Here is a 23528-nt window from a genome sequence, read left to right on the forward strand (position 1 = left end):
GTGTGAGGGGGGTGGGATATTCCTTCTGTACTTCTATACTGTAGGTTGTGTTGTAGAAAACAGACGTCCTTTCGAAGGAAGAGTAAAAATAGTCAAAATGTGTTTCAGCAGCTTAAGGCAGCTCGATGGTTTATTCAGCAGGCAAGGTGGGTTCACAACACGTACAAGGAAAAAGACAAAGACCTGAGCTCCAATCTCCCAGTCTTACAGCCCAAATGAGGATAATTCCCCTGCCCTGGGAACCTCTATGATGGTATCACACCCACGTCCTGTGTGCTTGGTGTTTTGGCTGGTAATGTTGTTGATGAACTTCTACAACAGCCGGAAAAGCCCATTTCTACTGACTCCCCCTCACATGTCCCAGGCCCAGGTCCTTGAAGCAACACAACCCCAATTCAACTCTTCTCGACCCAAACTATCCTACCCTTCATCCCTAGGTCTGGCAACCCTAATTACCTACTATTTCCCAATACTTGGTGAATTAACACGAACCCAGCTGTTACCATTTACTTTCTACTGTTCTGGTCAGAACCAGTCTGCAGAGTGGAGTTTTATGAACTGCCTAGTGTTATAACTGCGTAGTAGTCAGCCATTTTAGGCCCATCACTCTGACTTGGTGTAACCCTGCCTAAGTTACTTGCCTAGCTGTCCCATAATCATTAATTTCCCACAACATTTGTTACTCTTTGAAACACGTGAATTAAATATAGATTTAACTAAAAGGTTTGGGCAAGTCTGAGCAACTTATGATATACAGTGACTAAAATGGCTAAACGTTTACACGGCTAAATGGCTAAACGTTTACTTAATTAATCCATTTGTAACTGAGTTATATATAGTATACAGTGACATATATAGGTATATCGTATACAGTGGTATATACAGTGATATATAGTTATATAGTATACAGTGATATAGTATACAGTGATATAGTATAAAGGGATATAGTATACAGTAATATAGTATAAAGTGATATAGTATACAGTGATATAGTATACAGTGATATAGTATACAGTGATATAGTATAAAGTGATATAGTATACAGTGATAGAGTTTAAATTGATATAGTATACAGTGATATAGTATAAAGTGATATAGTATAAAGTGATATAGTATAAAGTTATAAAGTATAAAGTGATATAGTATAAAGTGATATAGTATACAGTGATATAGTTTAAAGTGATATAGTATACAGTAATATAGTATACAATGATATAGTATAAAGTGATATGGTATAAAGTGATATAGTATGCAGTGATATAGTATACAGTGATATAGTATAAAGTGATAAAGTATAAAGTGATATAGTATAAAGTGATATAGTATGCAGTGATATAGTATACAGTGATATAGTTTAAAGTGATAAGTATACAGTGATATAGTATAAAGTGATATAGTATGCAGTGATATAGTATACAGTGATATAGTATACAGTGATATAGTATAAAGTGATATAGTATGCAGTGATATAGTATACAGTGATATAGTTTAAAGTGATATAGTATACAGTGATATAGTTTAAAGTGATATAGTATACAGTGATATCGTATAAAGTGATATAGTATGCAGTGATATAGTATGCAGTGATATGTGTATAAAGTGATATAGTATGCAGTGATATAGAATGCAGTGATATGTGTTTGTGTGGCTCTGGCACCAGTTCTGGGTCGACCAGGGTTGAGCTCCCTTAGGATCTGGAACTCTTTAAGGAGCGCCAGGCCTGACCTGTGGTTCCCACGGTGATGAGACTGACCTGTGGTTCCCATGGTGATGAGACCCACTGTCCCCTCTCTGATGGGGTCACAGTGCCGGCACCATCACCATGGTAACAGAGTTAGAGGTTTAGGAAAACGAACAAATCTAATCATGCCACCACTGCAGCAGAGATAAGGCTCGACACTAGTGTGTGTGTGTATGTTAGTGTGTGTGTTAGAGAGAGAGAGAGAGAGGTAAAGATAGAGAAAGATGGCAAGTTTCCCAGAATGGCCAAAGAGGATGTATAGAAATCCCTTCACTGCAAAGTAGCATAACAGCCTCCCTCCTAAACCAGCCTCAAATGGTTCTTATTCTACTGGTTGTACTGAGTATGACCTGCTCACATACCTGGAACTATCGTCTCACAGTGAGAGACAGGCAATGTAATTCTCCATGAATTACATCAGTACTTGTGTAACTGACTTGATTAGGAGGAATGCCGGGGTGTTTCCACATAGTAGATGAAACCAGGCTGTTTCCAACGTGAGCCATACTCACGATGTACGCACATTATATTTTACTGTCACCTCAAATGACAGTGGATCCTCTTGGATTCCAAAGATAGATGTTTGGTAACAGTGTTCCTCTGCTGCCTTCCTTCCCCTCAGAAGACCCTTTCCCCCAGGGTGAAGGGTCTGTAGAAGGACACTTGCATGGTTCTCAGATCCTGCTGTCTGTCTCCCCCTGTCCTCTGCTGTTTCCCCCTGTCTCCCCCTGTCCTCTGCTGTCTCCCCCTGTCCTCTGCTGTCCTCTGCTGTCTCCCCCTGTCCTCTGCTGTTTCCCCCTGTCCTCTGCTGTCCTCTGCTGTTTCCCCCTGTCCTCTGCTGTCCTCTGCTGTCTCCCCCTGTCCTCTGCTGTTTCCCCTGTCCTCTGCTGTCCTCTGCTGTTTCCCCCTGTCCTCTGCTGTCTCCCCCTGTCCTCTGCTGTCTCCCCCTGTCCTCTGCTGTCTCCCCCTGTCCTCTGCTGTCTCCCCCTGTCCTCTGCTGTCTCCCCCTGTCCTCTGCTGTCTCCCCCTGTCCTCTGCTGTCCTCTGCTGTCTCCCCCTGTCCTCTGCTGTCTCCCCCTGTCCTCTGCTGTCCTCTGCTGTCTCCCCCTGTCCTCTGCTGTCTCCCCCTGTCCTCTGCTGTCTCCCCCTGTCCTCTGCTGTCTACCCCTGTCCTCTGCTGTCTCCCCCTGTCCTCTGCTGTCTCCCCCTGTCCTCTGCTGTCTCCCCCTGTCCTCTGCTGTCCTCTGCTGTCTCCCCCTGTCCTCTGCTGTCTCCCCCTGTCCTCTGCTGTCTCCCCCTGTCCTCTGCTGTCTCCCCCTGTCCTCTGCTGTCTCCCCCTGTCCTCTGCTGTCTCCCCCTGTCCTCTGCTGTCTCCCCCTGTCCTCTGCTGCTCCCTCACTCCACCCAGCTAATCAAACACCGCTGGAGTCCTTCACACTGCTCTGCCTCTGATAAAACGTAAATCTCTGGCCACCACTGTGTTTTTATTTGTGTGTGTGTGGAAGTGAGTTCTGCTGTGTGACATGGAGGAAGGGGTTGCAGGGTTTCACTGTCCTCACCTTGTTTCTGCCCCCTCCTCCCCCTCCCTGCATCATGTGATGGAGCAGGTTTTCTGCCACAGAGCCCTGGTGGAGATGGAGGGATAGAGGAGGAGTTGAAGCCAGTACCGGAATGGTAGAAGGGATTATTGTGTGTGTGTGAAGCTGTGTGTGTGTGTGTGTGTGTGTGTGTGTGTGTGTGTGAAGCTGTGTGTGTGAAGCTGTGTGTGTGAAGCTGTGTGTTACCTGTGTGAGGAGGAAGACAGATGGAATAGAGGCTTTCAGCATTATGACTTCAAACACTTCCTACCTTATGTGATGTTGTCATACTGATCAAGTTAGGCGGCCCACTGTAATACATTCATAGACTTGGACACAGTTCATATGACAATGCTATTCATTATCAAACAATTCATTCATTACATTATGCTTTCAGACCTTTGGTTTCAGTGCCAGATGGATGTTTCTGTCATGATAAACTGTAACTAGGTTCTGTCATGACAAACTGTAACTAGGTTCTGTCATGACAAACTGTAACTAGGTTCTGTCATGACAGACTGTAACTAGGCTTAGCTTCTCTCAGCCAGGTTGACCCAGAGGAATGTTGTTTAAATCCTTCCATGTTCTGCCGATTACAACCGATTGGTGACCTTTTCTACACAAGACCTTTTTGTAGCTTCTGTTGACTTCTCAGCTCTATCAGGAATCCAACATGTGTCTATGTGGTCCATTTGGATGACACCATCTCCATTATCTGTAATGGATTTTGCAAATAGAGACAGATCTTTTAAGTGTTCATTTCCCACTGATTTTTCAAGCCGTAAGGGTCCTTAAGTAACCATGGTGATTGGTCATTGAGCTAGTTCACTAGAGGCAGTGTGTGTTTCTGCATCCTCATGAATCCTCAGCACATGCAGAACCCTCCAGCTATCAGGACATCTGCTGCTGCTTGTTCAGTCACAACATCAGGACTTCAACGTATTTCTGGTGTATCTAGCTGTTGCCATGGTGCTCCAGTACCTCACCTGGGCATCTGGGTTCTGGGTGACCCTAACCCAGGACACCATCACAGTACCAGACTGCCCTAACCCAGGACACCATCACAGTACCAGACTGCCCTAACCCAGGACACCATCACAGTACCAGACTGCCCTAACCCAGGACACCATCACAGTACCAGACTGCCCTAACCCAGGACACCATCACAGTACCAGACTGCCCTAACCCAGGACACCATCACAGTACCAGACTGCCCTAACCCAGGACACCATCACAGTACCAGACTGCCCTAACCCAAGACACCATCACAGTACCAGACTTGTTGTGGGCTTATACAACTAGGCTATGGTAGCATGGAATTGTTTGTAGCTTTATTCCTTTGCAATGACAATATGTAATGACATTACAATAATAATAATAATAATAACTTGTCATTTCTATGTTCCTTTTGAAAATATGTGCAGACTATCACATGCTGTGTTTTACAATGTTTTGCCTTCCCATGGTAAATACTGTTACAAACGGAAGGCCAAATGACAGTGTAGTTTATCACCAGAGTATGAAAGCATGACACCAGAGCCTGTTTAGTTTATCACCAGAGTATGAAAGCGTGACACTGTTTAGTGAAGCAGGCACCTGAGGATCAAATGGTGTGTATACTGTACAACGACACACAACCACAGCTAGCAACAAAACCCACCAGAGGTCGGCGAACAGAAGCGTTTTCTATGTAATCTCGCTCCATGACTCATCGTTTCCCCAATCCAGTCTCCACCAGCCCGCTCCCTGCCTTTCATCGAAAGCCTCATCAATTGGCTTGTGTGTGTTCTCTGGAGAGCCCCTCGTTAGGGGCTGCGTACGCACATATCTGAGGGCTGTTTATTTTGGGGTTTAGTGGCAATCTCCAGACGAGTGTTCCCTGGGGGCCTCAGTGTGGGCTAGCAGACTCAGAGCTGAGCGTTCCCTGAGGGCTCGGGGCCTGGGTCCCACCGCGGAGGGAAGCCTGTGTTGTTAGGTGTTTGTTTACTTTTGAAAATTAGGCATTAAGGGATGAAGAGCAAAGGGATGGTAAAATGTGTTTATTTTTTAAAGGAGCTTTGCTGGAGTGATGGGTAAGTGTGCTTGTATGCAAACCTGTTTATTTGCATGACAAAGAGAAAGCTGAGGAGAGGATCTAGCTGCTCTTGACTTGTGTACGTTGTGACATCTTCAACTTCTGGCCTCCTTTCACCGATGTGGTAAAGTGGTCAGATGGCTGAGCGGTTAGGGAATCGGGCTATTAATCAGAAGGTTGCTGGTTTGATTTCAGGGTTGCCAAATGACATTGTGTCCTTGGGCAAGGCACTTCACCCTACTTGCCTTGGAGGAATGTCCCTGTACTTACTGAAAGTCGCTCTGGATAAGAGCCTCTGCTTATTGACTAAATGTAAAATGTAAGTGAATTACGATCGGGAGTCTGCACAGGGTGCTTTAATGTTCACATTGTTTGAATGCACACTGTGTTTTTACTTGAATTGACCAGGGGCGGAGGCAGTATATATATATATATATTATTTTTTTTTGTAGTGTTTCGAAAATAGGTTTTCAACTTTTAAAACTTGTATTCAAAACTTTTTTCTCCCAACTTTTTTTTCTCAAGACATTGTTTTCGAAAATGTTTTTAAACTTTCGAAAAAATAATTTAAAGTATTTTTTCAAGCTTTTGAAACATTTTCTTTCTAACCTTTTTTTAACCCTTTTCCACTTTTTTGTAATCTTTTTTTCTCTCGAAAATATGCTTTCAACCTTTCAAAAAAAACTAACACTTTTTTCACATTTCAAAACATTTTTCACGAAAATAAAAAAGGAGGGGCGGGGTGTGTGTGTGTGTGTGAAGATAAAGGATTGGAATAAACAGAGAAAAAAATACTAAACCAACATACCGTAATGATCCTCAGATCTGAGGTCAACCAAGTTCACACTACAAGGAGCTCATTCCCATAGTGTGCTCCTCCGTGCTATGTCATGGTTGTGTTTCCTGGTGAGCAGCTCTCTGTGTGGCTGTATCCAGGTCTGATTTACCTGCTCCTGAGAGAAAAAGGAAACATTTGAAACAGATCGAGATAGAACAGGTTACATTTCATTTGTGGGCTCAATCAATAACGGTATGATATGAAAACCAAAACCCTAAAACAATTTGCACAGCCGATGATAGATTTCAAGAAATGTTCTCCAACTTTATTTTTAAATGTGTGTGGCCTACTAATGGAAGATATCCAACTGCAGCAGCCTGCAGTCAGGCAGCCAGAGCACAGAGAGCAGCATCTAATCCTCTCAAAGCACAAACACCAAGTTTGAAGCCTTAATTTCTCCTCTAATTCTCCTCCTTTTAATCTAGTCATGGAGCCTGACCCAGTTAGGGGACATGCTAGTCAGCTGGTTCCCCTCCTGCTCAGGAGCAGGGTACCTGTCGCTGGGAACATTACACCAGGGGATTCTGGATTTGATTGAAAGTAAAGAGTAATTAGATTTGTTGAACTTAATTTACATGATTAAATCACGTTGGATTTTGGAGAAGCAAGATGACAAAAATATGTTGTTCAAACCTAAGAGAAATATGGATGTAAAGACTTAAAATCTAAGATGTATTACAATGATTTACGTTCCGGACCACGTTGCTTTATTGTATTATTTGTCTTGTAGTTCATGATTTTTGTCAGTTTATTATGACCTTTTAGTAATAGACAGGACAGTGGTTGCACTGCCAACATTAACACAAGACTATGCACAAAGTTCTGCTGGTGTTTTTAGTATTTTTGTAGTAGTTTGACTATTTACAGAAAGAAAATATTTTAATCAAACCATCTAATTTAAATCAAAGTCAGATAAATGTATCATAATGTGCACAGTGTAACCCAAGGTCATTCTGGACAAAAACATTTTAGTGACATGACCAGCATCAGCTAAGTGGAGCCATCAGCCGTGCTGTCAGGATCCTCTGGGCTGGACCCGTCTAAGGTGTTTGTTTACTGATGAAGGTGGCTTCTCCATAGAAGACAGACTGCTTTATATTATGTCCTCAGTGGCTCTGGACCCGAATCTCAATCTGTTAATATCTAATTTAAAGCTTGATACAATTTGAAAGGCGGAAAAGGTTTTTAAATATGTTTCACATAAATGTGTAGGACTGAGATAAATGTATGATTCAGGGCTTTAGGTATTGTCATTGATATTGATGAATACATACAGAGTATGTATTTGTAATATACAATAGTGTACCACAGAGAAGAATAGGATTTACATACTGACAGACTAGCCTGGGTAACACTGCATAGTAAACCTTCTGTGATGTCCCTGGATGATTCTTATGGTTTCCCTGCAGACTATCACCTCCCCGTGGGATATTTGTACATTGTTGTATTTCATTGTTTCTGCCCATGAAACAGCTTAATAGTGTCATTATTTATCTCACGGTCCATTGTAATTCTTGAGCGTCATGTCCTTTGTCATTTTGTCATCCTTGTCATTGCTTCTCCGTTTGCCCTTGGCTCGCGTTAGAAAAGTTGGATGCCGGCTTTTTTTTGTTAGACTTTGTGACATATGACTTCACAGAAAAAGCGATACACTGTAGAGAGAAAAAAACAAAACATGGATGGAAAAATTGAATCTTGACTTGGGTCAGAAGCATCATCTTTCATCTTCTCAATATCAGTGTCCATTATGTTTCTGCTGGCTCCTGTTCCTGGGTATCGCTCGTGTCATGTTCAATGCCCAGGTTACTGGGCCGTTGATAATGTCATTGTGATTGATTGTTTTAATCGTTTAATTGTCAGTGTAGTCGTCTCATAATGTGTCTTCCTGCTGTGAAGACAGAGAGCTGTTGACTAGAGGTGTAGTTCTTCTCCCTGTGTGCCCTCACTATCGCTTCCCCTATCATGTGACCATATCACATGTCTTATTACAGGAAATATAACCTCACACCATTTTCAATCAAACCTGTCAGTGGCAAGGCAAACAGCCTGACCAAAGGCCTACATATTTTACCAGCTTACGTTCCTCCTTGCCACCATAAACAGGAGGTTTGGATACCGACCCCACTAGAATACAAACGTGAAGCGTGGTGTATAACCTAACTGTGTATGGTGTATAACCTAGCTCTGTGTGTGGTGTATAACCATTGCGCTGTGTGGTGTATAACCTCGCTCTGTGTGTGGTGTATAACCTAGCTCTGTGTGTGGTGTATAACCTAGCTCTGTGTGTGGTGTATAACATAGCTCTGTGTGGTGTATAACCTAGCTCTGTGTGTGGTGTATAACCTAGCTCTGTGTGGTGTATAACCTAGCTCTGTGTGTGGTGTATAACCTAGCTCTGTGTGGTGTATAACCTAGCTCTGTGTGTGGTGTATAACCTAGTGCTGTGTGTGGTGTATAACCTAGTGCTGTGTGGTGTATAACCTAGCTCTGTGTGTGGTGTATAACCTAGCTCTGTGTGTGGTGTATAACCTAGCACTGTGTGTGGTGTATAACCTAGCGCTGTGTGGTGTATAACCTAGCTCTGTGTGTGGTGTATAACCTAGCTCTGTGTGTGGTGTATAACCTAGTGCTGTGTGGGGTGTATAACCTAGCTCTGTGTGGTGTATAACCTAGTGCTGTGTGTGGTGTATAATCTAGCTCTGTGTGGGGTGTATAACCTAGCTCTGTGTGTGGTGTATAACCTAGCTCTGTGTGTGGTGTATAACCTAGTGCTGTATGGGGTGTATAACCTAGTGCTGTGTGGGGTGTATAACCTAGCGCTGTGTGAGGTGTATAACCTAGCGCTGTGTGAGGTGTATAACCCAGTTGTATTTGCATCTCCTATCTCCTGGGGGCTTCTCTCCAAGGCTTTGTCTCACTGACCACACATCAGCTTTCCAATACACTATAACCAAATACCTCTCTCTGCCTGTGTGTGTGCAGTCCCCCGTCTCTTCTGTGTGTGTGGGTGCGCGTGCGTGTGTGGGTGCGCGTGCGTGTGTGTGTGTATCCAAGGTCGCTCTCGTCCTGCTGTTTTCTAGAGCGGTGTGGGCTTCATTCATCATCCTGTGATGCTGCTCCTAGAACGCTCGGAATCTCTCTCCCTCTCTTTTCCTCTCTCTCTCTTTCCTCTCTCTCTCTTTCTCTCTCTCTCTCTCTCTCTCTCTCTCTCTCTCTCTCTCTCTCTCTCTCTCTCACTCTCTCTCCTTTTTTCAGATTCTTTCTTTCACAAGGACTTGTTCTCTCTCTCTTTATCAGTCTCCATCCATCCTACCTCCCCTGATGACCCCAGCCACCTCTGTTCCAGGGTGTCTGGGGAGAGGGGGGCTGGGTGACTGTGCTGTCCTGTTCCAGGGTGTCTGGGGAGAGGGGGGCTGGGTGACTGTGCTGTCCTGTTCCAGGGTGTGTGAAGAGCATAAAAGCAGTCTAATTTTTCCAGTACCTCCGCTTGTCTCCAGGTTCCAGGAGTAGCAGTCAGGCGAGGGAAGCGTTGTGTTGCTGCGACCTGTCTCTGTGTGGGGATCAGACCTGAGACAGTCTCTGTAGGGGATCAGACCTGAGACAGTCTCTGTAGGGGATCAGACCTGAGACAGTCTCTGTAGGTGATCAGACCTGAGACGGTCTCTGTAGGGGATCAGACCTGAGACAGTCTCTGTAGGGGATCAGACCTGAGACAGTCTCTGTAGGGGATCAGAACTGAGACAGTCTCTGTAGGGGATCAGAACTGAGACAGTCTCTGTAGGGGATCAGACCTGAGACAGTCTCTGTAGGGGATCAGACCTGAGACAGTCTCTGTGTGGGGATCAGACCTGAGACAGTCTCATTAGGGGATCAGACCTGAGACAGTCTCTGTAGGGGATCAGACCTGAGACAGTCTCTGTGTGGGGATCAGACTTGAGACAGTCTCTGTAGGGGATCAGACCTGAGACAGTCTCTGTAGGGGATCAGACCTGAGACAGTCTCTGTAGGGGATCAGACCTGAGACAGTCTCTGTAGGGGATCAGACCTGAGACAGTCTCTGTAAGGGATCAGACCTGAGACAGTCTCATTAGGGGATCAGACCTGAGACAGTCTCTGTAGGGGATCAGACCTGAGACAGTCTCATTAGAGGATCAGACCTGAGACAGTCTCTGTAGGGGATCAGACCTGAGACAGTCTCTGTAGGGGATCAGATCTGAGCACTGCAAGCCCAGCGCTGCTCTATAATTGGCCTGCTTTGCCCAGTTGAAAACTTGGTATGTCGGTTCTATGTGCTCTGTATGTGAGCTAGGAGGCAGGAGCTATATCATGCTTGAATGCCCTGCGAGTGTGTGTTGGGTCTGTACGTGTGTGTGTGTGTGTGTCTGCTCTTACAGTGTGTGAGCCTGCCCACCTGAGAGAGGCTGTGAAGTGGACCATTTGACAGAGTACAGACGCTGGGGAGCAGTTGAGGTTCTCTCTGAAAGCTGCAAAAGTTTCTCAGAACAGGAAACAGTTGACAGTTTGAAATGAGAGAAATTACATTTGTGTCAGCAGTCTTTGAGGTGAATTTGCTAATTCAATCAGTAGCAGTGCCATTGTTGACAATCACATCAACCCAAACCTGGGATATAAAAAGAAACAACATAATTGAACTGTCAACTAATCTATGGCTCTCTCATTTGAACTCTCCATTCCTCACACTGGTTCTCATTATTTCCTTGTAGTTTCAAAGGAGAATTACTGGATTTTGGAGTCTGCTATTATGCTATTATTATTTATGTACATAAATGCTTTGCATATTTGGACTCCGTTGAAAAGCTGTGCTTGAGTGGAAGTCGGAAAACTCAGTGGCTCTAGATTGGAAAACTAGATTGAAGAGTTCTGAATAGAGGTCTACCATTGTATTCAGTGGTAGAAACATTCATTGTTAAGCATTGATTGAGTCTGGAAAGGTAGTCTGCTAAATGTTATTCTGTTTTTGGTAATAGGTTGTAAGGGGATGTATTAACTCATGTAATGAGTTATCCTCTACTACAGGCCCAAAAACATGAATGTAAACCAGACCAAACAAAACACAACAAACATCTGCAAACAGCAGCAGGCAGAAGGAGATCCACGTGGCAGAGCTCCAGAGAGTACAGCAGCACCGTGAGCACGCCACCAGGAGGAAGACTAATGACCCTCACAGTCAGGTCAGGAAGAACAGGCTCATGCAGGCACTAACCCAGGACAGAAGCAGGGTCCCGTCTCTCCACATGGTGTTTCCCAGGAGATCCTGACAGGAGGAGGCGGGGGGGGGGGGGGGGGGCTGGAGCACGGCGGAGCTCAGCTCCACGCCTGGCTGGGGACGACAAAGGATGTGACACGGGGAGACATACCTCTTCCTGTTCCTTCATCTGCTCCTCATGGGCCCCAGCTTTAAACATAGTCCCCTGGAACAGAGGAGGTTTGGGGGGAGAGAGGGTGAAGGATTCTCAGAGGGAAGGAACGCAATTTGAGACAGATTGTTTGTCCCAGGCCCTAGTGAGCCAGGAGATGCGCTGGCCCAGCCTGAACCACAGAAGATCACCACCACCAGGGCACACTGGGATCTGGAGCACCACCACCAGGGCACACTGGGATCTGGAACACCACCACCAGGGCACACTGGGATCTGGAACACCACCACCAGGGCACACTGGGATCTGGAACACCACCACCAGGGCACACTGGGATCTGGAACACCACCACCAGGGCACACTGGGATCTGGAACACCACCACCAGGGCACACTGGGATCTGGAACACTGCCACCAGGGCACACTGGGATCTGGAACACTGCCACCAGGGCACACTGGGATCTGGAACACTGCCACCAGGGCACACTGGGATCTGGAACACTGCCACCAGGGCACACTGGGATCTGGAACACCACCACCAGGGCACACTGGGATCTGGAACACCACCACCAGGGCACACTGGGATCTGGAACACCACCACCAGGGCACACTGGGATCTGGAACACTGCCACCAGGGCACACTGGGATCTGGAACACTGCCACCAGGGCACACTGGGATCTGGAACACTGCCACCAGGGCACACTGGGATCTGGAACACCACCACCAGGGCACACTGGGATCTGGAACACCACCACCAGGGCACACTGGGATCTGGAACACTGCCACCAGGGCACACTGGGATCTGGAACACCACCACCAGGGCACACTGGGATCTGGAACACCACCACCAGGGCACACTGGGATCTGGAACACTGCCACCAGGGCACACTGGGATCTGGAACACCACCACCAGGGCACACTGGGATCTGGAACACTGCCACCAGGGCACACTGGGATCTGGAACACTGCCACCAGGGCACACTGGGATCTGGAACACCACCACCAGGGCACACTGGGATCTGGAACACCACCACCAGGGCACACTGGGATCTGGAACACTGCCACCAGGGCACACTGGGATCTGGAACACTGCCACCAGGGCACACTGGGATCTGGAACACTGCCACCAGGGCACACTGGGATCTGGAACACTGCCACCAGGGCACACTGGGATCTGGAACACTGCCACCAGGGCACACTGGGATCTGGAACACCACCACCAGGGCACACTGGGATCTGGAACACCACCACCAGGGCACACTGGGATCTGGAACACTGCCACCAGGGCACACTGGGATCTGGAACACTGCCACCAGGGCACACTGGGATCTGGAACACTGCCACCAGGGCACACTGGGATCTGGAACACTGCCACCAGGGCACACTGGGATCTGGAACACTGCCACCAGGGCACACTGGGATCTGGAACACTGCCACAGCAAAAAACATTATGATGAAATAAAGGAAGGATAAGTGGGAGATTTCATACGGGTACACAGAGAGAGAGAGAGAGAGAGAGAGAGAGAGAGAGAGAGAGAGAGAGAGAGAGAGAGAGAGAGAGAGAGAGAGAGAGAGAGAGAGAAAGAGGGAAAGAGGGAAAGAGAGAGGGAGGGACAGGAACAAGTGAGGGGACTGGAGGAAGGCAGGAGAGGAGGAGAGATGGTTGTGTCATAGCTTAGTGTGATGTTCCTGGGCACACAGGTGTGCATTTGTCACGGTCGTTGCAGCCATGATTTGAAGTTGCAAGATGGAATGTATAAATGTATAGGAGAGACTGTGAGTGAATGTAAAGGAGAGAGAGTGACTGAATACATAGGGGAGAATGGATGATTTGCAAACATGTTGGTCTTCAGAAATCCAAAGTCATCGTCTTTGAATACAGAGGTGACACATCTTTATCCCTTTCCCCTCTCCTCCCCCCCCCCCCCCCCCCCCCCAGGAGCAGAGGGCTCGGCAGAGGCAGGACAGAAGGAAACCTCCACCTGTGACATTTGCCAGTTTGGGGCTGAGTGTGACGTGGATGCAGAGGATGTCTGGTGAGTCAGCCTCACAGCCTCAGAGCCAAGATGGCTGTCAGTCAGACACACACACACACATAGACATGTCAGACAGACATGCAGACAGATCATTGGATAGGTACTTTATTTATACAACAACTAATGGGTTGGGTCATTAGAAGACCGTGGTCAGTTTTTCAAGGATGTGATTCATAGAAAGTTGGAATACACTCAGTATATCATATTCTGACTGCGCTCATTTCCTGTCATGCAGCATAGCTAACCCACTCTGTTATTGATCAGTGATTGTAAAAAGACACATTGATGCTCAACCCTAACGGCGACTGCATCATTAGGCCTTTCTAGTAAACCCTTGCTCATTTGGACACTAAAGCCCAGATTTCACCTTAGAAACCTCCAGACCAACCTATACTGTCTGTTAACCAAGCTGGCTGCCCCAGGAGCCCCACACACACACACATACACACACACATGCACACATGTAAAGGACACAGTGTTTTACCAGCTGTAAAACATTTTGATACGTTGGTATAGAGTGAACAGGAATGTGTGTGAGGGCTCAGTGTGCCCCCCTGCAGAACCCCTCCCCCCCCCGGGACCCAATCCGCACGCATGATGTACCCCTCAACCAGCTCGTACGCCCCCCCCCCCCCCCCCCAGGACCCAATCAGGACGCGTGATGTACCCCTCAACCAGCTCGTACGCCCCCCCCCCCGGGACCCAATCAGGACGCGTGATATGCACGTGTTTCCACCATAAGTGGCCATTGCACTGTCTCGCGCTCGCTCTAAATACAGCATGTGCGGGTGTCAGGGAGCCGCTATTGAAATGCGGGAGACTCCCGGAACTTCCGGGAGACTTGGGATGTCTGCTTTCCATGTGAGATCAATGGCATGCTTCACTTCATCGCGTTGTTGTTCTGTGTATTGACAACAGCCCGTCACTCGCGCACTGTGCTCGTAAATTATTTTTCACGTTCTCACATACCTATTTTTAGGCGCAAATGCGAGTGAAATACTCGCACTGTAGAGCCCTGCAGTAGGGTAGAGAGGACTCATCTTCAGGGACAGTAGGATGGAGAGGACTCATCTTCAGGGACAGTAGTGTGGAGAGCCACAATGCACCAGAGGGAGGGGGAAAGAGCTCTTTATCTGGCATAAATGGGCTCACACACCTCTCCTCTTTCACAGACAACCGTCTCCTGCCAATTCGCCTGGGTGTGTGTGTGCACATCTTTGTGTATGTATGTGTGTATGTGCCACGTCGAAAATAGAGTCCTGCTTCAATGCCCAAAACGCTTCACTGCTTCAGCTTTCACAACTCTCTTTCTTTATCTCCTTCCTTCCTCCCTCTCTTTGTCTCTCTCCCTCCCTCTTTCTCCCTCTCCCTCTCTTTGTCTCTCTCCCTCTCTCCCTCTTCCTCTCTTTGTCCCTCTCTCTCTCCCTCTGTCTCTCTCCCTCTGTCTCTCTCCCTCTGTCTCCCTCTCTCCCTCTGTCTTCCTTTCTCCCTCTGTCTCTCTCTCCCTCCCCCTCTCTCCCCCCTATCTCTCTCTCTCTCCCTCTCTGTCCCTCTCTCTCTGTCTCTCTCTCTGTCTCTCTCTCCTTCTCTCCCTGTCTTTCTCTCTGTCTTTCTCCCTCTCTCTCGCTGTCTCTCCCTCTCTTTCTCTCCCTCTCTCTCTGTCTGTCTATGTCTCTCTGTTTCTCTGTGCTTGGAGGGATAGTCAGAAATATGAGGCTGGGGATTATGAAAATCAATGTTCTATTCAGCAGCAATAATGGTTATAGCTCTGGCTTTGTACACAATGTGATTGAGGCTAAGAAAATGGTCTAGTCTGTGTGTGTGTGTGTGTGTGTGTGTGAGAGAGAGAGTTTCTGCATGGTACAGCATGTGTTGTGTTGTCTTCCAGGCAAGCTTGTGTCTTTATTCTGTGTGTATTGTGTGTGAGGCTGGAAATGGCAGTAAGAAACAGGCAAACAGGAAGTCTCCTGGCAGTCCTGGAGTTTGGAAAATAGAGAAACCACACACCAGATCAATAAGACTTCCTGCTTAGAAGTGTTTCTCACACGCAGGCACACGGGCTGTTAGAATGAATCAAACTGGCTCTGTTAAAACGAATCAAACTGCCTCTGTTAGAACAAATCAAACTGGCTCTGTTAGAATGAATCAAAGTGGCTCTGTTAAAACGAATCAAACTGGCTCTGTTAAAACTAATCAAACTGGCTCTGTTAGAACGAGTCAAACTGTCTCTGTTAGAACGAGACAAACTGGCTCTGTTAGAATAATTCATACTGACTCTGTTAGAGTGAATCTTCCCTCTTGGCTCACCTGTCCCCAGGCCTCACCTGTCCTCCTCCTGTCCCCAGACCTCACCTGTCCTCCTACTGTCTCCAGACCTCACCTGTCCTCCTCCTGTCCCCAGTCCTCACCTGTCCTCCTCCTGTCCCCAGTCCTCACCTGTCCTCCTCCTGTCCCCAGACCTCACCTGTCCTTTTACTGTCCCCAGACCTCACCTGTCCTCCTCCTGTCCCCAGACCTCACCTGTCCTCCTGTGTTCTCCAGACCTCACCTGTCCTCCTGTGTTCTCCAGACCTCACCTGTCCTCCTGTGTTCTCCAGACCTCACCTGTCCTCCTCCTGTCCCCAGACCTCACCTGTCCTCCTCCTGTCCCCAGACCTCACCTGTCCTCCTGTGTTCTCCAGACCTCACCTGTCCTCCAGTGTTCTCCAGACCTCACCTGTCCTCCAGTGTTCTCCAGACCTCACCTGTCCTCCTGTGTTCTCCAGACCTCACCTGTCCTCCTCCTGTCCCCAGACCTCACCTGTCCTTTTACTGTCCCCAGTCCTCACCTGTCCTCCTGTGTTCTCCAGACCTCACCTGTCCTCCTGTGTTCTCCAGGTGTGTGTGTAACATCGACTGCTCCCACATCAGCTTCAACCCGGTGTGTGCTTCTGACGGCCGTTCCTATGACAACCCATGCCAGGTGAAGGAGGCATCGTGTCAGAAGCAGGAGAGGATTGAGGTCCGGCACCTGGGACACTGCCAAGGTCAGAGGTCACACACCCCAGGCTCCTGGAAAGCTGGCTGGCTGGTTTCTTCCCCATCTTGTCACCCCACCATGCAACCATTTCTCTTGTGACAATAAGAGCAGTCTCAAAACTACGGCAGCTCAATGAATTTAAAAGTCAGAACCTTTTACTTCAAAACAACCAGCTATTTCCAATCAATTTGACTCAGTAGATTTGAGTTTTGAGAGCAATAATCTCTCGCTGCAACCTTTGACAAACTCATCCATTGATTGTCTGGAACACTATGCCAAGATAATGCTTGAAATGTGTTGCATCCAATTTACTGTAATCGTGGCTGTGCTTCAATATGGCACGGACATGATCTCATTCTAATTCCCTTTTCTAGGTTATCTCCTTTTGCTTTAGGTGGCATATTCAGTTGCTCCAGAAATCAAGTTATTTCCAATGATCCCTAGTGTTTTCCATCCTTAGATTTAGTCCTAATGTGATCACCTCCCCAGGAGATGTGGACAGTGTGGTGGTTTAGATGTGGACAATGTGGTGGTTTAGATGTGGACAGTGTAGTGGTTTAGATGTGGACAGTGTGGTGGTTTAGATGTGGACAGTGTAGTGGTTTAGATGTGGACAGTGTGGTGGTTTAGATGTGGACAGTGTAGTGGTTTAGATGTGGACAGTGTAGTGGTTTAGATGTGGACAGTGTAGTGGTTTAGATGTGGACAGTGTAGTGGTTTAGATGTGGACAGTGTGGTGGTTTAGATGTGGACAGTGTGGTGGTTTAGATGTGGACAGTGTGGTGGTTTAGATGTGGACAGTGTGGTGGTTTAGATGTGGACAGTGTGGTGGTTTAGATGTGGACAGTGTAGTGGTTTAGATGTGGACAGTGTGGTGGTTTAGATGTGGACAGTGTGGTGGTTTAGATGTGGACAGTGTGGTGGTTTCGATCAGACCAGCTTGTTGAGCGTGATGTCATTGACTCCACCATCCTTCCTGTACAGGTGACATCATGACTGGGACCAAAGCTGGAGATGGACACTATGCCAGGACTGATTATACAGGTAGGGTGTGTGTGTGTGCAAGTGTGTATATCGGTGTGTGTGTAGGTGTGTGTGTGTAGGTAGGTGTGTGTGTGTGTGTGTGTGTAGGTGTGTGTGTGTAGTGTGAATATGTGTGTGTAGGTGAGTGTGTGCGTGTGTGTAGGTGAGTGTGTGTAGGTGTTGTGGTAACCAGGGAGCTCACTCGTATGACTGAAGAAAGATGGCCCAACCAGGGACAGTGTAACCCAGGTGGGTGTTTATTCAACACAAATGCAAAAACAGACTTCCTGGTGGAGGGAAAGGTCTGCTGCCAGCCCCCAGGGGCTGTTGAGGGCTCCAGGTTAAAGAGGAAACCAGCTGAATCATCTGTCGGCTGGAGCTCCGGCTGTGGTTGCTCTCTCCCCTGCCTCCCTGTACTGGTCAGCTTACATGCTGCGGCTCCCCTGGTAGGCTGACAAGGTGCAGCTGTGGTCCTCGTAAGCAGGACCCTGTGGAACTCCCCCTGGATCACATGACCCTGTGGAACTCCCCCTGGATCACATGACCCTGTGGAACTCCCCCTGGATCACATGACCCTGTGGTACTCCCCCTGGATCACATGACCCTGTGGAACTCCCCCTGGATCACATGACCCTGTGGTACTCCCCCTGGATCACATGACCCTGTGGTACTCCCCCTGGATCACATGACCCTGTTGTACTCCCCCTGGATCACATGACCCTGTGGAACTCCCCCTGGATCACATGACCCTGTGGAACTCCCCCTGGATCACATGACCCTGTGGTACTCCTCATGGATCACATGACCCCGAGCTCCAGGGTTGCCATTGTGTGCATGTGTCTGAAACTCACATGTTTAAGACTGAAACTATGTTGGAAAGGGATCCATTCTTCCTCTGAATCAACTAACCTCTCTGTTTTGTTTTTGTGTATTCCTGTGTGTGTGTGTGTGTGTAGAGACCAAGCCAGACATCAGAGATGAGCTGGTCAGAGGCTTGTACATCCCCTGTCCTGAGCTTTATAAGAACTACTGTGTCCACGGAGAGTGTGAATACCCCAGCATGTCACAGCCCTCCTGCAGGTACACACACACACACACACACACACACACACACACACACACACACACACACACACACACACACAGGTACAGTCAGTGTCTGTCAACCCTCTCTAACCTGCTCCTTCATCCTCGGTGTCCTCGGGGCTGAGGAGCCTGTCCTCTAGACAACCCCATTAACCTGCTGAGCAGCAAGCTGGAGACACAGGGCTGGACACCTCTCCTCCTCCCTCCTCTCTCCTCCCTCCTATCCTCCTCTCCTTTCCTCCCTCCTCCCCCCCCCTCCCCCCAGCCTGCAAGTCTGCCATACTGAGTAGAGGAACCCCATGTGGTGCTGAATGGCTCCAGCGCTCTCTGGTGGTGGATGGTGGTGGTGGTGGTTGGTTGGTGGTGGTTCTGATTTGGGTTCAGGTGATTCTTGGGAGCAGCACAGAGTGTGCATGGAACCCAGAAACAGTTCATGAGGCCTGGTATTCAGATGTACTGTCTCCCCTCTGCCTGCTAGCAGTGTGTGTGTGTGTGTGTGTATGTGTGTGTGAGAGTTTCTAGTTCCATGTTTGAGATTCTTTTCCATTTGTAATAAGTACAGGCATCCTTCTTTGATCCTGCTCTGCGCGGTGTTCCCTTGCTGCCCATCTAAACCCACAACAAACACTGGAACACCTAACCTATATGAGCTACTGTACTTAGTGTGTGTGCTCCGGTTCCGAACAGGGATCTGCAGATGTTAGTGGGTAACGACCTCCCCAGAGAAAAGGGAGAGGGGAGAAGGAGAGAATGATTCAAATGGAACTATTTTAGCTCAAGTACCAAGAGACCCAGGCCCCTACATTACTCTCCCTCTCCTCCCTCTACCACATCAGCCCTCCCTCCCCCTTTCCCTCCTATCTAGGTTTGCAAAATCCAAAAGGCTTATGCTGGGGACACACTATAAGATTTTTTAAATCTTATAAGATTTTCAAACTGTGAAAGACCACAAACATGAGGACAAAAAATCCTAGATTTAGCCGTTTTGCTCCTACAGTGTGTGGTCACTCTTAACACACCTCACACCAAGGGAACCAGTGGCGGCGGCACAGGGGGTGCAGGGGGGCCGGTCGCCCCTCCGAAATATATGTTGGGGGGGCATCGCCCCCCTCAATAAAATCCACCACAACTGTCGGGAGAAATTCACGGCGTAATTCTGCCCCCTAAAATGCAGGAAATAGCGTTTCAGAGGGTCTAGATTTCTTTTCTTTTTTTTCAGGGCAAAAAAATCTCGCCCCTCCATCACAAAAAACGTGCCGCCGCCTCTGGGAACATCTGATAAAATCTGCGGAACCGTCAAGATAATCGTGACATATGTTACCACGGATTGTCGGAAGGGCCAAAATCGGCCCAATTATCCTGTGGTGTGTCCCCAGCATTAGATACCTCAATCAAAAACATACTCTACACACACACACACACACACCGTGCACAATAATACACATTCTGCAAACTCACTTTCAAAGGCAAGCTAATTAATTCCTAAAGCATAACCACCTGTGCTAGCTTAACAAGATTGGCCTTTTGGCTGTACACACACTGCAATGATGAACATGAAGAAGGTGATAACCATGATGGTGATTACTGAGGATGCACCAAAATTCCGTCTGCTGAAAATCTTCAGCCAAAAGTTGCATTTCCATTGCATATTCAACCTTTTACAGAAAACAGTCATTTCAAGAAGGGGGGTTGTCGGCAAAATTGACATAAATTGAAAATTTATTATTATCATTAATACAGTTGGACAAAAAGTTTACAAAAAATGGGTGCATCACTAGTGATAACCATGATGAATACAATGATGATGTCAATGTTGGTGACATATATCACTGAGACCAGTGTGACGAATGACATGTCTGTGCCTTTGTGTGTGTGTGTGTGTGTGTGTGTGTGTGTGTGTGTGTAGCTGTCACTCAGGGTTCAGTGGGCCTCAGTGTGACACCAAGGAGTACAACGTGTTGTATGTGGTTCCTGGTTCAGGGAAGCTGCGATACGTCCTCATCGCCTCCATCATCGGAGCTCTGCAGGTGGTCATCATCTGTGTGGTGGTGCTCTGCATCACCCGGTGGGTCTCTCTCTCTCACACTCACACACAGACACTCACACATCTGCACACATGCAAACACACATACATTGGACACACACATGAACGCACTGAATGCCAGGGTACACACCCTCACACACACACTACACACTCTCACACACACACTACACACCCTCACACACACACTACACACTCTCACACACACACTACACACCCTCACACACACACTACACACTCTCACACACACACTACACACTCTCACACACACACTACACACCCTCACACACACACTACACACCCTCACACACACACTACACACCCTCACACACACACTACACACTCTCACACACACACTACACACCCTCACACACACACTACACACCCTCACACAAACACTACACACTCTCACACACACAAGTTGCCTGCAGCCACTACACCCCCGTCTGACCTATGCAAAACATGACATTTAATAAAGTTTTTAAAGACCCATCACCAAGATAGCACTCTCCTGAGAGGAGGGAGGGTGGGTGGGTGGGTGGGTGGAGGAGATGAGGAGAGGAGTTGAGGAGAAGGAGGAGAGAGAGGAGAGGGAGAGTGGAGAAGAGGAGTTGAGCAGGAAGGGTGGAGGAGAGGAGGGAGATGAGGAGAGGAAGAGAGGAGGGAGATGAGGAGAGGAAGGAGAGTGAAGGAGAGGAGATTAGGAGGGAGGGTGGAGGAGATGAGGGAGAGTGGAGGAGAGGAGTTGAGGACGGAGGGAGAGAGAGGAGGAGAGGAGGGAGAGAGAGAGAAGCTGCAGCTGTGAAGCCCAGCTCCAGACAGCAGTGTTAGAAGGTTACATATCCTGATGGACCCAACGTCTCATTTATCCTCTAATAATCCTGATGTTCTATGTAGGTTAATCACATTACCAGAGTCAAGTGTGCAAGTGTCCCACTTCTGTAAGATGTAGCAGACTACTCTACTTTCTCATGGCTCCAACCTGCTGTAATTTACACATCTTCTAAGATGATGTCCATGTTGCTTGCTAGTATGTATGTGTTTGGGGAGGTGGCACTAGACTAAAGTCTAGACTAAAAGAACGTTTGGTTCATTGAGGATGTTACATGTGGTGAGTGAGTCTGTAACAGACCTCATGCCCTCCTGCCTGACCAGCATCAGACACACATTCACACTGTCAGCAAGTGTTACTGCAGCATGTGTATGCTTAGCAACCAACAGTTACTTTTAATGCATCATTTCATCTTGTCCTTTTCAGCAACACTGCTGCTTGTTCCATCAGGTGGCAGCAAAGACCACTTTAAAGTTTCTTTTGAAACCACTGCAACATTTGTAATGACACATATTGACAATATCGTATATATATGGTTTCCAAACATAAAGGTCATTTTGGAACCTTGGAACGAATTTAATCATTTAACAGCACATTCCTCCTCTCCTCCCCCCTCCCTTATTACCGTGGTTTCCTGTCTGGGCAGGAAGTGCCCAAGGAGCAACAGGATAAATCGTCAGAAGCAGAACGCCACACACTACAGTTCAGAGAACACCATGCGAGCATCCACACGTCTCATCTGAGGCCAGGAGGGAGGGGCACCCAACGCCCTCTCACCCCGCCCCCCTCTCACCCCTCCTCGTGCCCCGCCCCCTGCCCCGCCCTGCCCTGCCCCCTGCCCCGCCTTGTAGTCTCCTGTAGTCCCAGAACTCAGCCTCAACTCTGCCCTCCTGGGAACACAAGCCCAACCTGAACCTCCTAGGAACACAAGCCCAACCTAAACCTCCTAGGAACACAAGCCCAACTCTCCCCTCTTAGGAACACAAGCCCAACCTGAACCTCCTGGGAACACAAGCCCAACCTGAACCTCCTAGGAACACAAGCCCAACTCTCCCCTCTTAGGAACACAAGCCCAACCTGAACCTCCTGGGAATACAAGCCCAACCTGAACCTCCTAGGAATACAAGCCCAACTCTCCCCTCCTAGGAACACAAGCCCAACCTGAACCTCCTGGGAACACAAGCCCAACCTGAACCTCCTAGGAACACAAGCCCAACTCTCCCCTCTTAGGAACACAAGCCCAACCTGAACCTCCTGGGAACACAAGCCCAACCTGAACCTCCTAGGAACACAAGCCCAACTCTCCCCTCTTAGGAACACAAGCCCAACCTGAACCTCCTGGGAATACAAGCCCAACCTGAACCTCCTAGGAATACAAGCCCAACTCTCCCCTCCTAGGAACACAAGCCCAACTCTCCCCTCTTAGGAACACAAGCCCAACCTGAACCTCCTGGGAACACAAGCCCAACCTGAAGCTGAACTCTGGGTGGGGGGGGAGGGGTGCCTCACCTCCCCAGATGCCGCCCCCACCCCAGGACTGGTGGAGGGTGTGGTCGCACAAGGATGACTTGCTCATCACCACCCCCCCTATCTACCCCGCCCTCCAACCCTCACCCCCGCCTCCCAGGAGAGTCTGCGGTAGAGGGAGGGGGTGAGGGTTAACTGCTGCTCTGGAGGTACGGAGGGGGGTTGTGTGAAGGAAGGGGTGGAGGGGGATATAGATGAGCGTAGCTGTCTGGTTGTTAGTGTGAGTGTTTGGGGGGGTGGGGGGGGGGAATATTGTTGTTTATTTGTAGAGGGACAGCAGAGTGGGGTTAGTGGGAGGGGGGGTGTACACATGATGCCTTGCACCTGTGGTAGAGAACACAAGGACATGCTCTCAC

The 23528-nt window shown here is 48.1% G+C and overlaps 1 protein-coding gene across 1 annotated transcript in view; it reads left to right on the forward strand.

Annotated features, from left to right (window-relative positions):
* tmeff2a (transmembrane protein with EGF-like and two follistatin-like domains 2a) overlaps positions 1–22420 on the forward strand; it is a 44358-nt gene extending 21938 nt beyond the window's left edge. The window contains exons 5-10 of the mRNA XM_084689411.1: positions 13548–13644; positions 16522–16670; positions 17648–17707; positions 18643–18766; positions 20679–20837; positions 22292–22420. Of these exons, the coding sequence (XP_084545537.1) occupies positions 13548–13644; positions 16522–16670; positions 17648–17707; positions 18643–18766; positions 20679–20837; positions 22292–22388 (686 nt within the window). The 3' untranslated portion in view covers positions 22389–22420. The remainder of the gene's footprint in view (positions 1–13547; positions 13645–16521; positions 16671–17647; positions 17708–18642; positions 18767–20678; positions 20838–22291) is intronic.
* The last annotated feature ends 1108 nt before the right edge of the window (positions 22421–23528 follow it).

The sequence above is a fragment of the Hypomesus nipponensis genome, chromosome 23 (assembly GCF_054491055.1).
Source record: "Hypomesus nipponensis isolate SF chromosome 23, ASM5449105v1, whole genome shotgun sequence".
Taxonomy (NCBI): domain Eukaryota; kingdom Metazoa; phylum Chordata; class Actinopteri; order Osmeriformes; family Osmeridae; genus Hypomesus; species Hypomesus nipponensis.